General features: G+C 42.4%; 1 protein-coding gene across 1 annotated transcript in view; it reads right to left on the bottom strand.

Annotated features, from left to right (window-relative positions):
- STAG1 (STAG1 cohesin complex component) overlaps positions 1–23,739 on the bottom strand; it is a 168,790-nt gene that overhangs the window by 40,823 nt on the left and 104,228 nt on the right. The window contains exons 10-15 of the mRNA XM_082288099.1: positions 18,229–18,352; positions 12,224–12,322; positions 7,351–7,430; positions 5,476–5,583; positions 3,162–3,276; positions 896–1,013 (exon numbers count right to left, since the gene is read on the bottom strand). Coding sequence (XP_082144225.1) covers positions 896–1,013; positions 3,162–3,276; positions 5,476–5,583; positions 7,351–7,430; positions 12,224–12,322; positions 18,229–18,352 — 644 coding nt within the window. The remainder of the gene's footprint in view (positions 1–895; positions 1,014–3,161; positions 3,277–5,475; positions 5,584–7,350; positions 7,431–12,223; positions 12,323–18,228; positions 18,353–23,739) is intronic.

The raw sequence follows: 23,739 nt of genomic DNA, 5'->3' as shown, positions 1-23,739 counted from the left end.
TAGGCTGGAGAAAAGGATCACTGAAGGGGAACATAAGGAAGATCTATAAAATAAGGGAGTGCCATAGAGGACAAACAGCGACAGACAATTCACTGTTCCTTCCTCATAAACCCTCTGCTCTTTGGCAAGTGCTTTTGCTCATATTTGGAGGATCAAACCCCACGAGGCTATGCAGAAACAAGGAAGCAAAGTGCCTAATTTCCTAAGGAAATTACCCTATTAATACCCCCACCACTGCAGCAGGTGTGTACCAAAAGGTCAGCTTTTGAAGCATGGACATGATGAGCACACCTTGCCAGGAACACTGATTTTTCAACCACCTAAGCCTTGTGAAGGTCCCTGAAGCAGGAGAATTCTGAGGAATTATAAAAGATCTTGAATAACACTCATTACCCTTGGGAACACCTTGCCCCCTGCCTCCCTGGCTATTTTGTGCACACAGGTCTATTACTAGCAAAAGGAAATCTGAAACTAATGGTGAAAGAATCCCCCTTTGTTTTTTCTCTTGAGAATTCATTATGTGTTCACATTTCCTGGAAAAGCCCCATATTTAACTAGCATCACCTGAAGTGCTTGTTTATTCAAAATTGTATTAGCTATTTAATTTACTGAAATAGTTATTTAAACATTCAGACAAAATGAAGTCTTAGCCTTTAATATTAGGGACAGTAGAGCAGACTTGAGAAAAAAAAACCTCCAGAGCACAAATAAAAATAGAGTACAAATTGCTGCTTCTGAATGGAAGTACATTAAAAATGGATTAACCCAAAATCTTCAAATATGCTTTCCAAACAAAGCACAACATAAAAAGATGTTTCACTATGGGTGGCAGAGGTATTTAAGTAATAATTAACAATACTCTGCAATATCAAGGAAGCAAGGGTTAAGCCAATACCTTCTTCTCCTTGGACTGGCTCCTCCAAGAGCAATTCTGTCATACATTCCCAGTCTTTCAGCAGTTCTTGAGAGCTCTCCCACAAGCTGTCCACCAAATAGGCTGCATGTTCATGCAACTAGAAAATCCAAAGCAATCATCAGTACAGCACCTGGTGTAAGCACCAGTTCTTCAACTTTCACAATCATGTGGCCACAAAGAGTGTCCTGGGCATGTATCTTACATTAGCTGGAAGAACATTCAGTTTGAAACTAACTCGGGAAGGTTTTCTCCCAGCTGAATGATACCAGTGCAACGGGGTTATGTTTTAACAGAAAATGGAATAAAACCAAACTGAGCTTCTATTGCACAAAGCTGCTTGTTTGTGAAATATTCCCAGAGTTTTGACCCAGAATCTGTAAACTTACCTTTCCTCACTTTCTCACTGCATTACAAAAAGGTGAGATGGTGAGACATGAGAGTTGTACTGTATGTGTTTTGAACAAGCATTTGGTTTTCATACATGCTGCTATGTGCTCAGAAAAAAGGAGCAAAAACCCTGATGATTTCAGGGAGTATAGATTTAACACTAACTGCAAAAAAAGTTTTTATGTAAATTAACACAACTGTTGTAAAGTGAGAAAAAATAATCCATAGGCTTCTGCTGTTTTCTAAACTCATCTTTAACTACTACCAACAAGTATCAAGCACAACACGCAGTTTGTGCTTGCCAGTGACTGATTCCTCAGCTGGAAAACATCCAAGTGCAAGAGAAGGAGGTGTCAGTCCATTCCCCTCTTCTGTTTCTGCCAGCTTTGGGCAAAATGTCATGGAGTTACTGCTGCTGGGCAAGGTTCAGTCCCTTGAATGCAGCCCCAGGCTGCAGCGCTAACTCGTCCTACGCACCTGTAAACTCCCAGCTCTCGAACTCTTTACTAACACTGCAGCCAGCATATTCTGCTTGGTTCCTACAGACTCTCAAAAACAACAGTAACAAAAACTGGCCCTGAGAGCAAAGTGACCTTCAGGGAGCAGCATGGGAGGCACTTTGCTGATCTTGGCTTCAGGAGTGCAGCAGAGTTTCTTTGCTCCTCAGAAGGACAGGCAAGGTCAGTGCTCGCTAACTCCAATCACACACACTCACATCTAAGGTGTCTGCACTGTAAAACACAATGAACTTTACAAGTTTTAAAGAAGCTGGAACTAAAAATCCATTCAGGTGGCAGATGGAAGGCTCACACAGGTGGTGACATCTCATCCAGATTAATTTGTAGGTTTATGAGGTGTTTCTAAAAAACAAGAACACTGTACTGAAATTTTGTCCTTCCTTCTCAGCAACTCTGAGTGTTTCTTTTCATTCTCACAGTCATGTCTCTTGTTCAAGGCTTCATAAGAATTAAAATAACCAACTGTAATATCTTTCCTTTTGCTTTTTACCCAAAATATACTACCCTCCCTTCTCTAGAGAAACATTTCTGTCATTCCTTTCTTTCAGTCTATTTATTATCAAATCAAATGTATAATTTTGAACCTTTCCCCCTCTATCTTCAGAATGTCCTGTACCTGACAGCATCTTCTCAAATTTTCCTCCCTCCACTGCCATTCCCCACCTGAATTACTGTTACTACATGTACCATACAATTTCCCATAGATGCTGTCTCTATAAATCACGAGCACAATCCCACCCTGGGTGTGTTCATCAAACACTTCATATCACTATATCTATGCTTGCTGCCCTCATCCTCCAAGGTTTCCAAGATGCACCTGCATAAAGCCCTGAAAGACCTCATCTCATATCTCATCTCATCTCATCTCATCTCATCTCATCTCATCTCATCTCACAGCTGACTCTGCTCTGAGCTAAGGACCCTCAGGTCCTTTGCACTCTGAGTTCATCCATGATTCTGATCACAATTGGAGATAGGATGCAATTTGTGTTCTGTCCTGGTTCAAATTATTTTACTCCACAAAGAACAACTCCAGAGGTATTCTCCTTGCAAAGAACCATTTACATTTGTGTGCAGCAATGCACACTGGCAGCCACCACAGCACCAGCAATACAGTGTGAGTATAGTGGGCACATGCATGAGCTAAATAAACCGTGAAGATTTTCAGATCAATTTGCTCAATGGACAAGGAAAAGGAGGGGCAGGGAAAAGTGCTTACAGTATTTCTGAAAATATAAAGAACAAATGGAAAAGAAAGACAATTTATTACTGTATGTTGATAAATCATTACTTAAGTTCCAGGTTTTATTAAACATTTAAAGGTTAAAAATGACTTTTACCTCACTTTCAAGAAAGAAAAGAACCAACATTCTAATAAGGTTTCCATTTGGGCTATTTCGACCCCTCCTCTTTGCTAGAGCCTCTTCAGCTTGGGGATCATGTCTGCTGAACAGCCTGAAAATAAAGAGAAGGAGCTCATGGCTATCACAACAATCCTCATTTCTGTAAGAATATGATGAGCATTCATTCTTGACACAGTAAATTTGTTCATAAAACAGTGCAAGCTATTTCTTTCAAGGGAAAGAGGGCATGACCTCTGCCTGTCTGAAGAGATGAATTTATCTTCAGAGTCTCTGGTTCCACAAGGCTGAAGAATTTCACACAGGAAAAAGCTCTCCAAAATCTACTTATATTGAAGGTTTTGCACAGTTTTAAATATTTGCATCACTTGTATAGTTTTGAATTTGTAACTTACCCAGTCTTAAGTGCTCCAAGAGCTAAGGTTGCATCACTCCAGCTGGGCCATGGTACAAACAAACCTGATACCCATCAAACAACCAACCTCAGGTACCAGGAGCAGCATCAAGGATAAAACCAGCTCCTGCTCATTATTTGGGGTTTCACAGGTAGGTGACACACTCTGCACTGCGTTCCCTGATGCATGGCCCATCCCAAACCCCCCTCAATGCTCACATTTTCCAAGAGACCTCAGATGTGCCAGTATTGCAGTCACAGCAATGCCTGTTCTGCTTTGAGAAGTTTGAAAGCTGTTCCTGGCTTTTACAGTGAAACCACAAAGCAGATTAACACAGGAAACACAGAATTGTGATCTCACTGCTGTAATTCACTGAAGAGAACGACGAGTTACACACAAATGCTGTATTTTAGTTAAAAACGTCACCTCATCCCCCTGCTTATCTTAACAGATAAGCAATGAGCACCTCTGCAGGTGCTGAGATATCTTACAACCTGCCCCTCAGGGCTCAGCCAGTGATCCTCTGTATTTGGTGATCCTTTATATCCTCTGTACTATTTGCTTTCCTTTGCTAAGCACAGAGAGCAAGTGTGATGATTATCACGGAGCAAGTGATAGTGAAATGCATTAAATTATAAATAAATCACACCTCAAGTGCCTCAAATAGATTCTAACTTATTTAACTGGAAATTTTCTTTGCAGAAACCAAGACAACATTAGGTAAGAATGGGACAATCTTGTCTCCAGGCTGTTAGCTTTGAGACACATTTACAGAAGGCAGCTTTGTACCTTGTAAAAGAAGTCAGAATGAAGTTTTGTCTTTATCCTAAGTGCACTTTATATGTCCTTATTTACCTTTGAGGCATTTTGCAAATGTATTTTGTCATGTGTTGATTAATAAAAGAATTGTAGTATATATTTTTTAAGAGAACCTAACCCTTTCCAATAACTAGTAAAATGTCTTGTAGGTGATGGAAATCTGCACATATATTCTTTGAAACAGATAGTGCTTGATCACAAAGCTGGAGTTCCAAAAATCCACCAATGAAAGTGTACAATTACAATGTGGACTTGTAAATCCCTAATAAACCATAGAAAATTAGAGCACTGTAAAGAAAAACAGATGTTTTTGTGTATTTTTGCCTACCTGTATCTCAGCATGAAACATCAGATAATCTGGGTTCTGATATAAATCCTCTATACATATAATACAAAACTCTAATGTCACAACCCATGAGGGGAAAAAATCAAATTCCTGCTGAAAGATTTTTAACTGCAAACAACAAAAAGAAGAGGGTAACTCCTGTGATGTGGCAATGTCCTGGTCACAGTTACTGAGGTGGTGTGACTCACATTCATGGAAAAGCTGGCTCATGTCCTTTGGCACAGTGAGGACATGAGAGATGTAACCATAATGCAGTGTATTTTCAGGGGAAGGCAGTGAGTTCAGAAACAAATTTTGTAATTATTGCTACATAAAAACCTCCCAGGTTCACAACATTGAAGTAAACTGGCTTAATTCTTGGTAGAAGTTATGACTGTTGATGTATCAGGTAGACCACCACTGACTACAGCCCAATATATGTATCTGACCACACCAGGAATTCATCAAGTGCTGCAGGACTTAAACCAACTTTAGAAGCTTATGCAGCCTTTGTATATTTAACCCTTGAGGAGTTAAGAAAAGTTATCTGAATTGTAGAGCAGGAAAAATGTGCATTTGGTTTCTTCAAGTCCTCAGGTCTTGTTTAAACAAGAGAATAAAATCTCTGGTTTAAATGAAATACCCGATTTGCTGAATTGGGATATTTCCCTCTACTCCTTCTTTGCTTTTTGACATTACCTCTCTAGGAAGCATTCACAAATCTGGTCTTATTCCAGGGCAACTGATGACTTACTTTTTGTGGAGGAATTCCCCAGCTGCTACTGCCACAGGCCGGTGTGCTGAGTACACCAGGTGATAAACATTCTCACAGTCTTCATTGGACAGAGCCTCCTCGCTCCCACTGAAAGAGTCACAGGAACACCTGAACTGCAGCAGAGGTTTCATTTCCATCCCCTCACCTCCCACAGCTCACTTGGGACAGCTACAAGGTTGGCTCACTTCCCACAAAATCCTAAATGGTTGAACAAGGACTTCAAGGATCTTTGGTTCAATCTCAAAATACAGAGGCATTTAAAGGGCCTGTGAAACTGGAAGTTTCTCTGATTTCCTTCTCCCAGTTATATCAATATAGAGATAAAATAGTATTATGAAAAGATCAGAACCACTGCTTATTCCTTAGTCCACCACACAAACTACAATGCACAAACTGCAAGATGCCACACATTCATCAAACATCATAAAGTAAAAACCTGGAATCACAGAATCCTCTAGGTTGGGAAAGACTTCCATGCTCATTGAGTCCAACCATTAACCCTGGTCCTCTGTGTTCACCACTAATCCATGTCCCCAGGTGTGACAGCCACCTCTGAACACTTCCAGGGAAGGGGATTCCATCACTTCCCTGGGCAGTCTGTCCCAGAATGTTCGCAAAAATGATAGAAAAATACCAGCACTGTCCCAGTCAGGATGTTACCTCCATCCCTGTTTAGCTGGCATCCATCAGAACCATTGATGTAGCAGGACTGTAAATCATTTGGCTGCATATTATGCACAATTTTAGTTGGTCATTCCCCATCCGGATTGCTCCAGACACCTTTTTGGAGTTCCTACCTGACAGAACATTTCCCTGATCTCTTCAAGGTGACCCTGACTCTTCTGGTGCTAAATGCATTTAGCATTGCCTGTGCTTTCAACAGGCAACCAAAGAGAAAGCAGGAGTGGACAAAATAAAGTGCACTGGCTAATTTTTGACCTTAAAACTTACTGTGTTCCCAAAAATTGCTAATGCAGGGCAGAGATGTGCTCTACACGTCATTTCTGATCATATTAGTTATATTTACTTTAAAAATAAAACAGTAGATGCAAGATTTCATTTCTTGCTAATATTACAAGGCTAATCTCTTTAAAACAGTGTGACCCATAAATAAAAAGCTGAAGTCTAGACTTCTCTACTAAGGAAAGGCTAGTGCAATCTTTTGTCCAAATTCTGCATGTCCAAAAACATTCTTCAAAGCAGAGCCACTGGATATAAAGTATGAAGCAAAAATTCTATGCATCTGCTTGTAAACCAGATGTTCTTTAGTACAGCTTTTAATAGATACATTATAAAAGCCTAGCAGTGCCCCTCCAGGTGCACACTCATGAGGCTGCTGGGGACAGGCTGGTTCCACATCAGCACCTGGGAGGATTTCTGACATGATCCTTACCTCAGGGGAGTCATTGCATCCCCACATGGAAAAGCCTGGCAGCAGGTGTCTTACCATGTGACTGTTTTCAGCTGTGCCAGGAAATCAATCAACTCTCCCTGCACTGGATCTGTGTTACTGCTGCAGTTATTCTAGCAAGAGTCACCCACAGACACTGGTTTTGGGAGGACAGTTGTTCTGCCCTTGGCAAAAGGTAGAAATGCCCTTTGGCATTCTTCCACACAATGGATGCACTAATGGCTCCAAAACATCCACACGTTTTTACACTTTGCCTCCTATATTCCCATGAAATGAAATATCTTACTTGAGCTTCCTGTCCGTATTATATGTTCAGTCCAACTTCATATTAAGTGTAAAGTAACACATTCACTTCAATACACAAGCAAAGCACTCAAGTCACTCAAATGTTACTGGTTTCGGTGATTTTCCAAGGGAATGCAGGGGTTTGGAGCAGCACTCACTGGAGGATGAGTGTGACCAATCGAATGGCTTCCACAGCGACGTCGTACTCCTTGTCCAGGGTCATGGACACAATGCGGTCCTGCAAGGCAACTCGGGGTCAGTGACAGGGCACAAACACAGCACAGCCAGCAGCTGGGAAATTCTGGAGATTACAAAAGAAATACTTCTGGAGAGAAAGATGTTCTGACTGCACCCTGAGAAGGAGCGCCCCGCAGTATCACCCAACCTTTCAGTGCACCCCTTAGCTGGGTGCTGCATGCACAGTGGAACAGCAGGAGCAAGTGCTTCAACAGTCCTTATCCTTGTGTGCTTGCCAGAAAGGGAGGCAGGAGACTTGGGAGTTCCAGCACTGTTCTGGGCTGGGTTAACTTAACAGGTCTTTCCTGAAAAGTCACGTACTTAGGTTGGACACCAGCAGAAGAACTGCCCCACTTCATTCCCCTGAAACCAAATCATTTCAGAGGAAAGAACACTGCATATATGGAAATAGGGTGAAGGAAATCACACCTGAATTCATGCACCTACAGATTGCCTGTAAAGTTGTGACCTTTTTCCTGTCTACGTCTGAAGGTTTGAAGTAGATCTCAAGAATTAACACTACAGAGCTTCTCCAGGAAAGTGGGGAATTCCATGGTTTGACTTCGTGTTTTCCCATACTCTTTCCAGTGAAGACAAGCACATCATTTTCCTGTCAAATCAAATGATTTTCTAACTTCTAAGGACCCTGTAGTTATGAGAAGTCTTTTAAGGGTTTCTTTCTCCTTAGGTTCCGTTTGCTTACTGGCAAAAAGCTGTGATTGGTGTATTTTGTCCTTCCTATCTGGGGAGAATTTCCATCCAGCCATAAAAATGCAGTATGTCTCAGTGCTCTTTGCTTGACTGATCAAGTTACTGAAAAGAAATCAGGTCATCTGAAAATAAAACTTGATTTCTCTGGCTTAACTCGTTCAAGAAGGACTAGGTACTCTATGACATTTTGGGATATGAAAAAATAGAAATCAGGGACTGGGAAAGAAACAAGGGAAGTGTAAGGCAACAACAGTGAAAGTCACCAGAACAAACTAGGACAAAATAAAGGTTTTCACCTTTTTTCTCTAGTATTCCATGCATTTAAGGGCTGAAGGGGAACATCAAGCAACCGGTGTTTATTTCGATACAGAAATTTCAGATCAATACTTAAAGAATGCATCGTGGCTGTCTCAGGTGTTACTTCCCAACAAAACCAGGTCAGCAGAGACACTTTTTGTCCCTGTGACTGAAGGAGCCTCTATCAATCACTATTAAGTTCCTGGGGAATTTGATACATTTCATGTAGCTGTAAACAGTTTAAAAGACTGTGAGAAGTCCATGAAGAGACCCAATGAAACAACTTTCCACACAGGACACTCTGTTATGAACAAGACAACAAAACTGCTGTCAACTTTTCCTAGGGTCCTGGCCAAGGAACACCAATAACAGCACCAAGAGAAAGAACAACCAGGTGTACTGATCTTAAATGTCTCAGTGGAATTTCATGTATTCCCTCAAAGTGTATCTTACACCCCAGGATACCTCGGGGAGGGAACTAGCTGCACATTGAGTGAGCACAAAGGTGTAAAACTCCTTCTGCATCTCTGAAAATAGCCTGGAAGAGAGGGGATTTTCTCTCCTGTCCACAGAGCAGGAGGTACCCTCTGAATCTGGAGCCCTTTGGGACTTTGAAACCAACTGACGTGAGAAGGCTTCTTTATCCAAAAAGACCATTCTCTCCATTTCCCCCCCAAAATATCAGGCTTAAAATAAACAGCACAGATGTGTCATTTTCTGCCTTGGGGCCAGCACCTCTGTGTGGTGGCACCTGCCAGCCAGGCCCCAAGAGCCTTCCCAGCAAGTCCTGCACACCTGGTGCCTCTGCAGGTGTAACTTCTGGGGCCGAGGAATTCCAACCCCCCCTGCTCAATCTGCCTTTACAGAGATTCCCTGCACCACTGTGCAGCAGCAGAGCAGGGAACAGGCCTGTATTTCTGACTTGAAATTCTCAGTGTCTCTGGAGATCAGTTTCCATCCTGTACTGGGCTGTGAACAAGGCAGACTTCATGAAGAGCCAACCTCTCCTTCTGCTCCCAGGCTGTGGAGACAGGGTCAGGGATGAGGGAGTCTGGCACTGACTGCAGGGGAGTTAATTCACAGCTTTTCCATGTGGGGTCACTTAATGTCTGTGCCACACAGGACTTCTTGATGGAAAACAAAAGTCTTCTCTTTGATGGACAAATTTTTGTTTTGATGGACTAAGCTTATTTTCCAGCATATCACCTACTCTTAGAAACACAAGTGCTGGAAAGAACAGGCATTTTTCCTTTGAAAAAGGGACAGGATCACGTCCTTGTCACAGCTCTCTGGAAGGTGGTGAAATATTAACACTCCAGCACAAGGCACTCTGGATCAAATTAATTTATTCTTTTAACAGCTAGAAGACCTCTAGAGAGATTTCTCTCAGTTTGAATGGATTGAACTGAACACCAACTGAACTGTGCAGGTCGATTAAATTCTGATGAAGAAATATAAATAAGCAGCCATGGAACTGAAAATGGCAGTTAGGTCAATTATTTCTCAAAGAGGTGGTGGTAGAGTCTGTGGCAGCAAGACATTTAGCTGATGTATCAGGGATTCAAAAAGCATTAATTTGGAACTTTGCTCCATCCTGGTGCCAAAGGCCACATCCCTGACAGCACAGCTGTAAATCCAAGTGCAGGCATTTGGGCCATGCCAGCTTTTTTTTCCTCTTGATGTGGCAGAAACTGAAACTGATTAATCATTCTGTTAAACAAATCTGTTCTCTAGGCTCACAGATACTTTGAGCACACCTTTTCTTCTTATTTATTTCATAATTATACAGATTTCTGTAGTAAAACCAGCTTTAATGGGACAGAAGAAAGATGAATTCCTAACAGAGCTCCCTTTCCTCTGAACCTCTCTGACAGCAATGAAAATTCCTTGTGCCATCCCAAGCCAAGCAGCAATGCACAGGCTAACCAAGCTTCCTTTAAGAGAATTGTCTGTGCTGTGAAAAGCAGGATGTATTTAGAGGTTTCATGTCCCTGTAGTTTTCTGGAGTGCATTACTGAATAACTATTGCCCAAAGTGCCTCCAGTTGTCCTGCAAGTTTTGCTGATGGGACAGGTTCAGCCTCAAAGCAGTCTTTTCCCTTACAAATTATGGGATCCTGGCAAAGCAGCACCAGCACATTTTCTAGTAAAGAGAAGTAGATAAAAGCACACGAGAGCTTTAGTGGCTTGTTTATAAATAAATGGAATTACAGAAGCAGCAAATACAAACAAAAGTCTGCACAGAGGGAACAGGAAAAGCAGCAGAGCTGGAGGGTCCATTTTTCTGGTTGTCCTGTGAGGATAAAGCAAACCAGACTTAGGAGACATTCTGAGGTCTGAACCTGTTTGCCAGGTTCTCTCCTATGAGAGGAAACTTTGTCTTTACTGCAACAGTCCCAGAAACAGGCTTTATAAAATTAGAAGAATGCAGGCCCTTAAGTGGTCTCACAAAATGATCCAGTTTTATCTCCTGCTTTAGTCAACTACACTCAGTTCATTGCTGGCAGATATTTATTTAATCTACCCTTTAAGACTGTTATCTTAAAAGAGTCTGCTCTATTATACAATTATCATTTTGGAAAAAAGCCTTCCTCAGTACCTAGGCTTTACTGCAGGTTAAGCATCTTTTTTCTGCATTTCAAGTGAATGTAGTAAAAGGCTGATCACCATGTTTTTATAAATTGTTTACATACAGGGAAAATATGACTAATTTTCTAATTTTTTTGCTTTCTAGATCAAACTGGAGGAATTAATTGTGAAATGGTAGACAAAGCCAGTGAAGCAGCATAAAAATCTACAGGGAGAAGTTTAAGTCTTGTGCACAGTATTTATAAATATTTAAACCACCACTTTTCCCAACAGAACTTTTTATCAGCATTATAATAATGATTTAAGTTAAAAGAAACCAGTCAGCTCTGTTTCTTTTCTAAACAAATTTTTTTCATCAGCATTCTAATAAAGACTTAAAGGAGATGAATGAGGTTTTTCCTTGGGCTAGCCTTTCCCACAGCAGTGTGTTGTGCAGAACACAGAAGCCATGGGGAGAGGTAGCAGCTGACGTGGTGGCAGTGCCTGAACACTCTCCTCAGCAGGCATCCAAACAGGAGCAGGGACAGTGCTTCCACACCCATCTCTCCAGACAGTTCACTTGTAAAATAAAGCAGCCAGACCACAAAGTGAATTAACAGCCACATTCTTATCCAGATACTAAGCAAAAAGTTTGTGCTAATAAAAACCCCCTGAAATATCCCCCTGGCACTTCTCTCCTGAAGGCCCAATCTGGCTCAGGGGGTTTAGAAGCAAAATGTGAACTCTTGCTCTGCAGCAAGGCCAGTTCACTGTGTGGAGGACTGTGATGCACATCCAAGTGACTCCCCCTCCAAACACAAGCCTTTATTGAGCTAAAAAAAGCTGTGTAACAAACAATCTATTGTTATTGGCTGCTACTTTCAGCTATATTTTAGATTGTGAAAGTATACATCCTTTAAATTCAATAAATCTAAAATTAAATAAGTACAGGCAGATTGAATAATGACAATATATAAGCTATCAGTAATACATACAGACAAATAATCATCCTGGTTAAGTCTGACAAATCTCCCCAGATAAACCCTGTGAAATGGATTTGGCTTCATTTCAGCATTCAGTAACACAGTTTTACTAGTGCAGTTACAAGCCTTGTCACAAACTAATGAGTTTATTTTTAACAGACACGACCCAAAGACCAGAGCAGGATGATGATACTTTTACTTTCTGTCCTCCTTCCAAAAACTGTATTTCCTCTTACCTTGAATCTATTAGTGAACAGCTCCAGTTTGGGAAACAACTCTCTGTTGGTATACAGACTCTGAAGAGCTTTCAAACACTTCAACCTCACTTCACCTTGCTAAATAAAACACACCAAGATTAGCTGTCAGAATACTGTAACCAAATGCACATGAATATTAAAAAACATAATACTGTAATTTGTTTAATGTACATTTAAAATTTTATGCAAATGACCAAAGCCAATTTGCAATTCAGCTAAAAACCAAAACCCACATGCAGTCACCCACAATGTTAAATTTCTTCCTATTTGCATATAGAAAGAATTAATGTACCATCACTTACATGTCTGTTAGTGCTTCCCTTTCAAGTGACTCCCCAAAAAGATAAAGAATGTAGCAAGTAAATCCAAAATAAAGATGTAGGATCTCCAGGTGGTTGGTGCAGGCAGTGTGGCTGTTTGTCCTCAGGAAGGAGCCCACAGGCACCTCATGACTGACAGCTCATGTTCACAATCAGTGCACAAGGGCTCAAAATGACTGGGCACGGGCTCAGCAACTCAACTAACTTCGAGGGCAGGGACACAGGGAACACACATTGCATTTGTTATCCCCAAAAGTTTTACATTCCATCCCTCACAACAGGACAGCACAGGCTGAAGGATGGGAAAGGTGTGGGAGACCCTCCAGTGGGGAGCAGGTGGCTGCCACAGGAACAACACATCTGAGCCACAGCCCGAGGAGCCCGTGGGAAGAGGGGTGGTTGTGGTGGTTGTGTCCCTGTGCCTGAGCTGTGCTGCTGGCAGCAGCTCATTCCCAGCTGCTCTTCAGCTGGGAATTGCTTTGGTCTGCTGGGCTGCAGGTAGGAAATGGGGGTGTCATGGGACACGGCCTTTTGTGTCCTACAGGAACACTGCTGATGAAGAGAGGGACTGGATCCTCTGTGCTGCAGGTGGACAACTCAACTGCACCATCTTGGCAAACTAGGTATTCTTGTTGAAAAATATTTGTGGATAGCAAAAAGGTTATAAACGCAAATCTACTCAAATATGATCTGTAGAGTTCACTGCAGTGTCAATTTACTTTTATGAAAGTGAAGACACTACCAAGTCTAAGGCCTTAAGCTGCTCAAGAACTAAAATGAACCATTGAACTTCATAAATAAAACTCCATACCCAGAGGGCTTCATTTCTGAAACTGTCTATTCCAGAATCCAGTCTGTGTTTAAAAAGTGCTCACACTAAAAACGGAAAGAACATTCACAGGCTGACATAAAAACAGAAGATATAAATCCTGACTTTAAAGTTTCTTTCCTCCTTCACATCTATTTCAAAAATTCAAATAGAAGACAAAAGCAGCACAGAAGTTGGATTTTAAGAAGAACTTCCATGAAGAACAACTGTTCCTGAGAAATCATCTCTCTATGTCCAAGAGGAGTCTCTGAGCACTTGTGCTCTCTTCTAAGGCTCTTTTTGACTACCACTGCAGAGAAAGGCAGTGAGATATAAGCTACGTTTAAAGGGATCTATCATAAGATCTTTCAAGGTACAGAAAAGAACTTTCTTGAAGAAAAATTACATGGATGTGACCAACTGCTAAAAAAGCCCAAAGAAATGCTGCTTGACATTCTTTTTTTAACAGCACCTGTGTGGCAGTACCAGAAATGGTGTCTCCTCTGGTGCTCATAGTGCCCAGGATGTCTGGAGCCATCACTGCTCACAGGACATGAGCCTCTGATGGCCTCAGTGTACTGAGGGTACCCAGAGGGTCAGGATCAGGTTAGTTCTGGCCTGTATGAACACTGCAAGGCACAGGGAGGCAGCAGCTTTAGTTACAGCTGCACTGGAGCCTGTCCCACCTGTGAGCCAATGGCCAAATGTAAAACTCACCCACAACGGGACCTGTGCACAACAGGCTCAGACTGTTTGAGCCCATGGAGCCCAAAGCTCTTGGAGACCTCCCCAGACTCCACAGATCCATGGTCCCAGAGTTCAGTCCAGGCCCTGAAGCCAGCAAATGGAGCCAGGCAGGCAGGAACCACACCCTGAGCACAGGCTCCTTGCATGGCTCCTTGCATGCCCTGCCAGGAGACTGCAGCCAGGCCCTAACCAAAGCATCCTGGACCAGAGCTGAGGAGAAGGGACTGCAGGAGCAGGTGAGGAAGAGAGAGAGAAAGGTTGTGTTACACCTGGTGCCTCTGGCTGGGAGCAGGACCAAGAGATGCAGAAGCAAACCCTGGAAATGCCTGCCCTTCTGGCAGAAGAATGATGAAGGGGGACTCTCTCTGAGTCTGTGTTTAAAAAGTGCTCACACTAAAAATGGAAAGAACATTCACAGGCTGACATAAAAACAGAAGATATAAATCCCGACTTTAAAGTTTCTTTCCTCCTTCACATCTATTTCAAAAATTCAAATAGAAGACAAAAGCAGCACAGAAGTTGGATTTTAAGAAGTAAACTCTTGGTCAAGGATGGAATTCACCTCATTAGAGAGGGAAGAGCTCCTGCACATCAGCTTGCTAATCCTGGTAAGAAGGTTTTAAAACCAAGTCAGTGGAGTGGCAGGAACACCTTGGGAATCCTAAAGAGCAGTGAGCTGGGCAGGAAGCAGAGAAGGGTATGGTGCAGGTGTGTGTGGATGCACTCCAGTCCAGACTGGAGGAGCAGCAATGTGCCACAGACCCTCAACACGCCACACACGAGATGGTTCTTGGTAACTGTGAGAATCATCCAGCTCACAGGAGCTTTGAACACCCCAAACACCTCCTAGCAAGGAAGTAATTGGGTGGGAATGCTCAAGTTAGGGTGATTCTTAAGAAACTTATGTCAGCATAAAAGCTGCAACCAGGGATGGACAGGGAGGACAGCAAGAGTCTTGGTAAACTAAGAGATTAATTTAATTAATTAATTAAGTAATTAGGAGGTCAAGCACAAGAGGAATATCTGCTCCAGAGGACCCTGGGTTCATCCTTTCCGAAGAAACAGACAAAAAGCAAAGTAAGAGGAATGCAAAGAAGGAAAAAGCATCTCCTTATGTGTTAGGAAGGTTTTAAGAACTGTGACTGTCCAGGTATCTAGAGACAATTACGGTTTCAAAACAGTTCCATGTGTCAATGAAGTAGGTGAAAATTAAGACTGAACAGTCTAATTTAACACTTTTATTTTCAAGAGGGTTTTTTTAATGCAATTATATAACAGTTTATACACTTTTAATTTATGCTCCCAGATACACGAGAATGAAGAAGATGCTTAAAAGTAGAGAAAGGCAAAACTTGAAAGCCACATTCAAATGAGAATCTATAAAAACAAAAAAATCCCTATAGACATTTGTCTGAAATCTGGGAGACAGCATTAACATACAAAATGTAAGGATTTTCCAAATTAGGGAACTAAACTTCTCTATCCTGCCTCTGAAAGACTACACTGGACCTACCACAAAGAAGCTAAGAACTGTTCTTCCCTGTGGTTTAATTTGTATGTCTTCTGAAGCAGAATATGGAACTGCTTGAGAATCTCCTCACTGCTGTCTCCTTTCTGCAGCAGCAATCTTCCAGAGAAGTTAATAATTTTGGGGTGACTTCTGTTCATGTGAAGTGGAAATAGCTTATGGCTATTGCCTCAGCCTTCATTTTTTAAATACCAATTATAGCAAAAATTATCTCCTGATCAAAGCAAAGCAAAATCAAGAAACTTGGGTACCAGCTGGCAGGTTTTTCAGGTGGTGCCAATGAAAACCATGCTGTTAAGGAATCTTGTACTTCTGGAGGCTTTGCATTTTCAGTTGGCTCTAACTCCATCTTTTTCCAATATATTCTTCCTATTGCACCTCCACTCTCCTTTCTGTGCCTCCCAAGATGTCTCTTTCTCTCCATTCTCTCCCTTTTCATCCTTTGACACCTGCCCCATTCTGCCTACAGTCTGTCTCACTCTGCACATGACACATCCACGACATCAACAAAACCCCCCCACCTATCAGGTGGACTGGGACATTAAACACTTGAGTGATTTAAAGACTTAGAACCCCAAGGCACTTCTGTGGCCTGCAGCAAAAAATCCTGCAAAGCAGAGGCAGCAGAGCAGTCTGATAGAATTCTGCTGTGCCTGGTCCAAATGGTCCAGTTTTTTACCCTAACACTGTAATTCAAAATTCCTCTGATATGAAAGAACATGTTAATTTAAAAAAAACTGAGGCATAAATATGTGTTAAGGCTGCAGGCAGATAACCAGACCCTGGCCTGAGGTTCAACTAGCTGAAGAGGATGTGAGAAAATACTGCACATGACATGAGAAGTTGCTGGATGTGACAGGTAAGACTGTGAGATGCCACAGATGGGTGAAGAGAGTGATGTGAGAAATGGATGGACTTCGAAGACATTAGGAGGGGGCTGAGAGCTGAGAAGTGCAGCCCCACTACATTCCAGAGGTGCTACTTTGTGGAAATGTCCTACAAGGTTTAGAATGTGCTCCCAAAAATCCACTGCAATTATTCAAGGGATAACTTACTTAAATTACAAGTCCTAGTAAAACAAAGCCCTCCACACACCTAAAATCCTGATCCTCCAACCTCAGCTGACCTCCCCACTCGTTTGCTAACTTGAACAACACTGTCTCCTCCTGGAGCATGGCAGCTTGTGAGGCACAGCAATGTCACCACCAAGGGACACAGAGCAGCAGCTTTGTCCCTCCAGGCCCTGCCACGGCTGTTTCCACATCCAGCATTCCCTGAGACACAGTGCAGTGGCTCTGGGGCAGACAGTGGTTGTGGCTGATGGGAGCAGTAAGCAGCATCTTCCTCCTGATCAAGTTTTGTTCAATGGGATCTAATGTAAAAGTCTGGGGAAAATTTGTAAAGGAGAAGTTTGAGAGCTACAGGTTTGGAAAGAAGTCCCATGTCTAGTGTAAAGCACAAAGGGCACTCTTAGCAAGTGAATTGCACATCCAAATGAAGGCAAGATGCAGATGCCAAAATGAAGGCAGCTGTAGTTAAAAGAACCAGCAGCAGCAGCTGACTTCTATCATTAGTGAAAGCCAATGTCTGTATAACTCATCTTGCTCACAATCCAGCATAAGAGCGACTGAGTCAGAGCCTAAATATTAAGATGATGTTTGAAGTTATTGAAAAAAATAGTATTTTTAAAGAATCAGCTGTTAACTATCAGTTATGCAAGTCATCAGAACGAACTGCAGACTTAAAATTGTTTTCCAGCAGTGCTCCTAGAAAAGGAGAATAGTCTGAATCAGGATGCTGGAAATTAATGAGCATTTCAACAGCTCAGTAAGTCTCCTTTGTATTCCTTGGATAGTGTTAGCAAGAAAGTTTAAACAAGTGATTCCAGGGGTTTTGGTGGGAGTGGGAGCACAGGCAGTCCCACTGCTGCCTGGTGTACAAAACCCCCAGGCAGAAGTGCAAAGTCCTCTGTCAACACCCACAATGGGCTCCTCTTGCTGCAGGAACTGGGTGGATACCATCAGTACTAAGAACTGTGCTGAGCCAGAAAAGCACCTCTTCTGCTTCCATCTGGTGTTTCAACCATTTTCTGAAGAAAAAGCTGAAGAGAACCTTGAAAAGATTCTTCAAGGAAGGGAAAGTGAACTGATGATAACTCCACTGGCTGTGGAGCCACTGGTGTCTGTTGAGGAACCAGAGATCTCCTTTTTTCCCCTAACCTTTGGGCAATGTAAATGGAAGACACATGGAAATCTCTTTTCAATTCTGCTTCAGACACAGAGGCTCTCAGGGGTGCTCTGAGGACACTTCTCTTTCTCTTGTAATCAACAGAAAAGCCCCGTGGAAGGATTTCTATCAAGATACTTCAGCAGAGACTGAACACATGAAAAGGACATGGACCAAGCAGACTGGGAGTACTGCCTCCTAATTTAAGCCAATACCTGCAAGTGACCTGATTGAAAGGTACCAGGTGAGGAAACAGAACAACCTCTTTGTAAGCCAAGGATGCTGCTGTGCTGGGCAGCACAGCAGCAGCTGCCTCCAGTGCACTCTGCTGAGTGTGGGCATACACAATACTCACCCTGTCATGTAGCGTCCAACCAACGTATTTTAAATAACTATCATTCAGGAAGGCATCACTGTACATTTTCATCCAGACACCAATTTCTTCAATACAGACAGCTCTAATCTCAGCAATAGCATCACTAATATGGAAAAAGAAAAGAACAAGGATTAGCCAGATTATAGACATATATACTTCTCATTCCCGTTGCCATAGCTACAATATTTTGCTTTTACTTGTCATGAACCTCACTGTGTGAGGCCTGTCACTGTTCCTACTGCCATCTCACTGATTTTCTGTTCCTCTACATCCTTGAACTCACTGATCTATGTAATAATTTCAGTATTTATATATTCTCCTACATTTCCTCTATGTAAAAAAATTCTCGCCCTAATTTGCTTCTTAGTCTATTACTCCATCTTTAACCTCTCTCTTTTCAAAGACAATTATGAACCCAAGCTACAAACCTCCTCTGGACAATCATTTCTGAAACAGCATCACTGACATTTGCTTTGCAGCCCTGTCTCCAGCTTGAGGTGCAGAACCATTGCAAGGTGGGAGAAACTATTTGGTTTAGCCAAAGGCACCTGCCAGAGGTGCAAAATGGAATTTGCTACACAAAGAGATCTCATTTCACACCCCCCATGAACACCCCTACAACAAACCCATGAGAATTTTACACTTGAGCATTGGTTTCTTCCCGTTTTCTTGCCTTTATCCTACGTTCTGACTGTGGCAAGGCATGGAAGAAGCAAAGATGTATCTCAGGCAGACTTATCAGCTGCTTAGTTAGGAGGGGTGGCAGGAAACTGGAGAGATCACCTAAGGAGCCCAGGATGGAAATGCTTTCCATCTGACTGGCACTTTCCTGCCTGCCTGACATGGAGCATGGCATCTTTACTAATAACGAAACAACGGGAAAAGGCATGGGGGCCATCTGTCCCTTCAGTAATTCCATCTCTGGGACATCTGTTACCATGAGAAATCACTTGTGCCACTCCAGCTGGCACTGCTTCACAGTTCCAAATTTCAGCTGTAATACAAGAGGAACACAAAGAGTCACTGCTCAGAAGAAGGGAATGTCTGGTGCTTTGCAAACACTGGACTTGCTTGTAATTGAGACCCTTCTTTTGAATTTTTATTTTTAAAAAAATCTGTTTGGAAAAGTAATAAACATCAATTTAATTCGAAACCAGACCAACAGAGACCCAAAATGAAATTTAATTTATGGGAAGGAAAGAAAGAAATTCCAAGCTTCAAACAAGAGAATAGTTGCAAAAATGAGCAACTGCATTTTTCTGAAAGTCGTCAATTTTACAAAATATAAATAAAATGCCCTCACTCTTCTGGTCAAGACACACTGCACAGGTTCACAGCCCTAACCCAGTGCAGCAAACCCCTGGTGACTCCAGACTGGAACTATGCACTTCCCTCCTGCAGGCTGGCCCAGCTCAGCCAGTGCCATTGTGCTGTCCCTGGCCTTCCAGACCCCGAGCTGGCACCCACGGCTCCCACAGGGACCGTGAACCAGGCCCAGCATCACACACGGCCAGGGGGACCTCTCCAGGCAAGTCTCAGCATTTGAATTCAACTTGCAGGGAGGAAACTGTACTGCTGCAACAGTGGAAAAGCATGAAGAGCATGTGATGCATTTAATGCAGTAACAGGAGGGGGATATCTGTGTGAATACCACCAGACCACTGCCACTGTCTCTCTTTGCCTAGGAGAAACACATTCATTTCAGCAGCTTCCCAACAGCATCAGCAAACCCAGCCTGTCCAACTTCCTGAAGCCTCTGTAACCTTAGAACCAAGGTAAGGGGCAACCCACAATGGAGCAAGCTGCATTAGGAGCAGGGCAGGGCATCAAGCAAGCTGCTCCTAGCAGGGATTTCTCAAACAGGTTTAACTAGGGTAAGAACCAATGTGCTAAATATCACACTCAAGGGTTAAAAACTGCATTCCTTATGGGAAATGCAGCCATAACGAAGACAAGTTTTAGTTAAAACTACAACTATTGTCATATATATGGGTGTGTGTTTAACTGTACACTGCTTCACACTGAACTAGATTAGCAATTCTCTTATATGGAGTTACTTTTAAACTATTTTAAAAGCAAAATATAGGTGGAAGAATGCAAGACTTATGGAAAAAACCTAAAAGACTAGCAAATATAAATCAAGAAAAAATGGGGAGCCACATCTGCAGCAACACAAAGTAGCCAGGAAGACATTTTTACTAAGGGATGACAGCCTGAGTCTTCACATCCAAGTAGGTTATTTCACCACCTTATAAATTTACTAACTGTAAAGGATTTTGGAAGGATTTAATGGCAATCCCGAAAAGAACCTAAATGTCAACAACCATTTAATCATGCAGCACAACCAGCCAAAAAGCAGGAAACATCATGTTTTCTCCAAGAGTACATTCAAGCTTCCCTAGGCAGACAGTGAAAAACTGCTTCTTGAATCAAAAGCTTTCTCAGGGATCCCTCAGCACTATGGATGCTCACTCCAAGCTGCTAATTAAAAAAAAAAAAAAAAAGAAAAAGACAGAAAGAAGAAAGCTATTCAACTGCTTAAGAGATTTAGTGTAATAAGAATTTAACATCTCCAGAATAATTGAAAATGAGACAGAATCATGAATAAGGCACGTGAGACCAGCAAACAGACTCAAGCTGCTGGAGAAGGAGGGGAACTTGTGAGACACCACTTCCCACTCCACATCACCTTCCAGGTAACCATCCCTAATCAGAGTTATTTGTGTTCCTGCAGGAATCACTAACACAGACTCCCTGCCCCTACAATGCTGTATCAAACACAATACAGCCAAAAAATCTTTGTACCTTTGCTGTGGATGTGGTAATTGCTTGTCATTAAACTGTAATTCTCTTCTAATTTTTATACAGTTTCTTAGATGTTTTTATACAGCTTCTGGTCAGAGTCACTATGAATTGTTTAGCCTTTTGAAAATACACATCATTTCTGGATGACACAAGAACATATAAATACTAATTATACCTGCACTGGAAGTGCTTTTGGAATAATGAATGCATTATTAATTACCACAATTATTAATTAGTGATGTAAGCTTGTATTTCTTGCCAAATGCTTCTAGAAAGGAACAGAATCTAGTCCAGCACAGCAATGAAAACTAACGTGGGATCTACAAATCTTAGACATGAAATATATTTAACCCCTCTTTTCAGCACAAACTGCAAAGCAAGGTCTACATGGGGATAACACTGGCAGCACAATTCACAGCCTAAGTTCCTACTCTGGGTGAAGAGATCCTCCACGATGCAACTTCTGAAAAGATTTGACAGAAGGGGTTCAGGTAAGAAATTCTCAGTTTCCTTTTGAAATTTTGGGTTGACAAGGCAGGCCCATACACCTCAGGACAAACCACAGCAGTGTCAGGAAACAGATTTTACCAGTGCCACTCCAAGTGCCACTTGGGTGTACCTTTCATGCCAAAGTACACACAAGAATTGTGATTAAGGCCAGAAGTATTCAGGACCTGAGCCACAGAGTCTCTGATGGATATTTGGGACATGTCAGGTGCAGAGCAGTGTGCTCCTCAGGGTTGCTGGAGTGACTGTCAGCTCCAGCTCATGGGTTCCTTCAGCCTGTTCAATCACACACTCACGAGGTTAATCACAACTAAACTGAAAGCCCTCTAAGCAAACCTGGCTGATGTGCAGTGCCCTGGATGCTCACATCCTGCAGCACTGCCAGTGCTGAGTCAGACCAAGGCATGACCTGACAATGACCAGCAGAGCAGGAACTCCTTCAAGGCTTCCTGGAAGCTCCTAAAGGAGCCTGACTACTCCCATTGTATCTGCTTGCCCAATTGAACCACTGGAGATGTTGCTTCTCACACCCTGTTCTGAGACAGCCAGAACTGCAGATAACCATCAAAGAATGTGGTATTACTCAACAGGCAAACCAGATATGAAGAGAAAAATAGAGATATTTCAGTCAATGGGCTGGGCTGAGAGTTAGTCTATAGGAAAACTTTCTAACGAGGACAGAACCAAGGGTGACTCACTGCCTTGGGCCTTTGGTGGGATGGAAGCTCCAACTCCCACCCAAGGGACAGGAAATGGAGCAGCTGCACATGACCACAACACTGCCACTTGGACAGAACTGGGCCTGTTTGGAAATATTTTGAAGATGTAATGAGAACTGGACAAAAATGTCTTTTCTACTTTTTTTTTTTTTCTATGACTCAGCTCTGGAGCTGAATGAGGACCCCATAAAAGAAGAAGGGTAAGAAAAAGAGTTCAGAGCCAACTTCCAAAAGTTCTGGTGAATGAACCCTGCATATCCCACTCACAGGAGGGGCTGGCACACAGCAGTCCCATTCCCAAGTACTTCTGTGCAGAGCAGCTATTTAAATATCTATCCCAATAACCTGTTACTAGGCTGATAAATATCTATCCCAATAACCTGTTACTAGTTGTTACCCAATGCTCCTGCCAGACCAAGGAACTTACTGTTTGAAGGCATGACATGGATTCTGAGATGTAGCTTCATGTATCCCTGACCCCAGTGTTTCCCAGAGTTCCTGTCCCAAGAGGAAGCTGGGACAGGAACTTGTATGAACTATGAGGCACAGCTCTGCAGGGAAGGGAGCAGTGTGTGCTTTCAAACTCCATAGCAAGGTCAAACTCACTTAAATTAAATGATGCAACTTTGTGCCTTCTCTTTTTTTTATGCCTGTAACCGACACCAGTAATTTCTGTCTGTTTTTTCAAACATACCTAAAAACATAATGCATTTCCTTGTCACCTAAGAGGTATGCTTTGCCTCCTTAGGATAACACATTTAGGGTGCAGGGAGAAGGACTTTCCCCTGGTTTGGTTTAGGTTTCCATTTCCCTGTGATGACTGGTTTGTGCTTCCTCACCAAACTGCCATCCAATAACCCCTCTCCCTTCTCCTTTTTCCCATGTCTTGTTTCCCACAGTGGAATTCCCACGTAATTTGTCACCATAATCCTATTTACTGTAGCAGGCAAAGGAATACCTTGGAAGGAGACAGAAGCATCTTCTCCACAAAAATGGCAATGCCATCTAGATTTGGCAGGGTTTACCTTATTTGCCAGTACTGACAAAACATTACCTCAGGACACGCTCATGCCCTGCATAAATTCCCAAAACCGTGTCCATCAATGTGAGGATCCCCATTCTGGTCTGCCAGAAGCTAAAACTGTAACAGTTCTGTTCTTTTGGACAGTCACACCTGGAGGAAAACCTCTTCAAGCACTCAAAACAAAAAGATACTATGAAGTAGGACTGAAATCCGAGATCTCTCAGTCTTACCCTCTGAGAGGGAAATGTGTCTGGACACACAGTGCTAAGTCCTAGGCATGGAAAGAGCCAAACCAAAACTCTGACACCTCAGATAACAGATGAGAAGGATGAACATTTTATAAATACTCATTACATCTGAGCAGCTGTGTGGCAATAATCTGAGATTCAGTCATCTCTGATATGCAGATACAACTGAAATGAAGAAATAGACCTC

Source organism: Coloeus monedula (genome assembly GCF_965178545.1).
Source record: "Coloeus monedula genome assembly, chromosome: 10".
Lineage (NCBI taxonomy): Eukaryota > Metazoa > Chordata > Aves > Passeriformes > Corvidae > Coloeus > Coloeus monedula.
The sequence above is the reverse complement of the archived record's forward strand: the minus strand, read 5'-3'. Positions and strand labels throughout refer to the sequence as shown.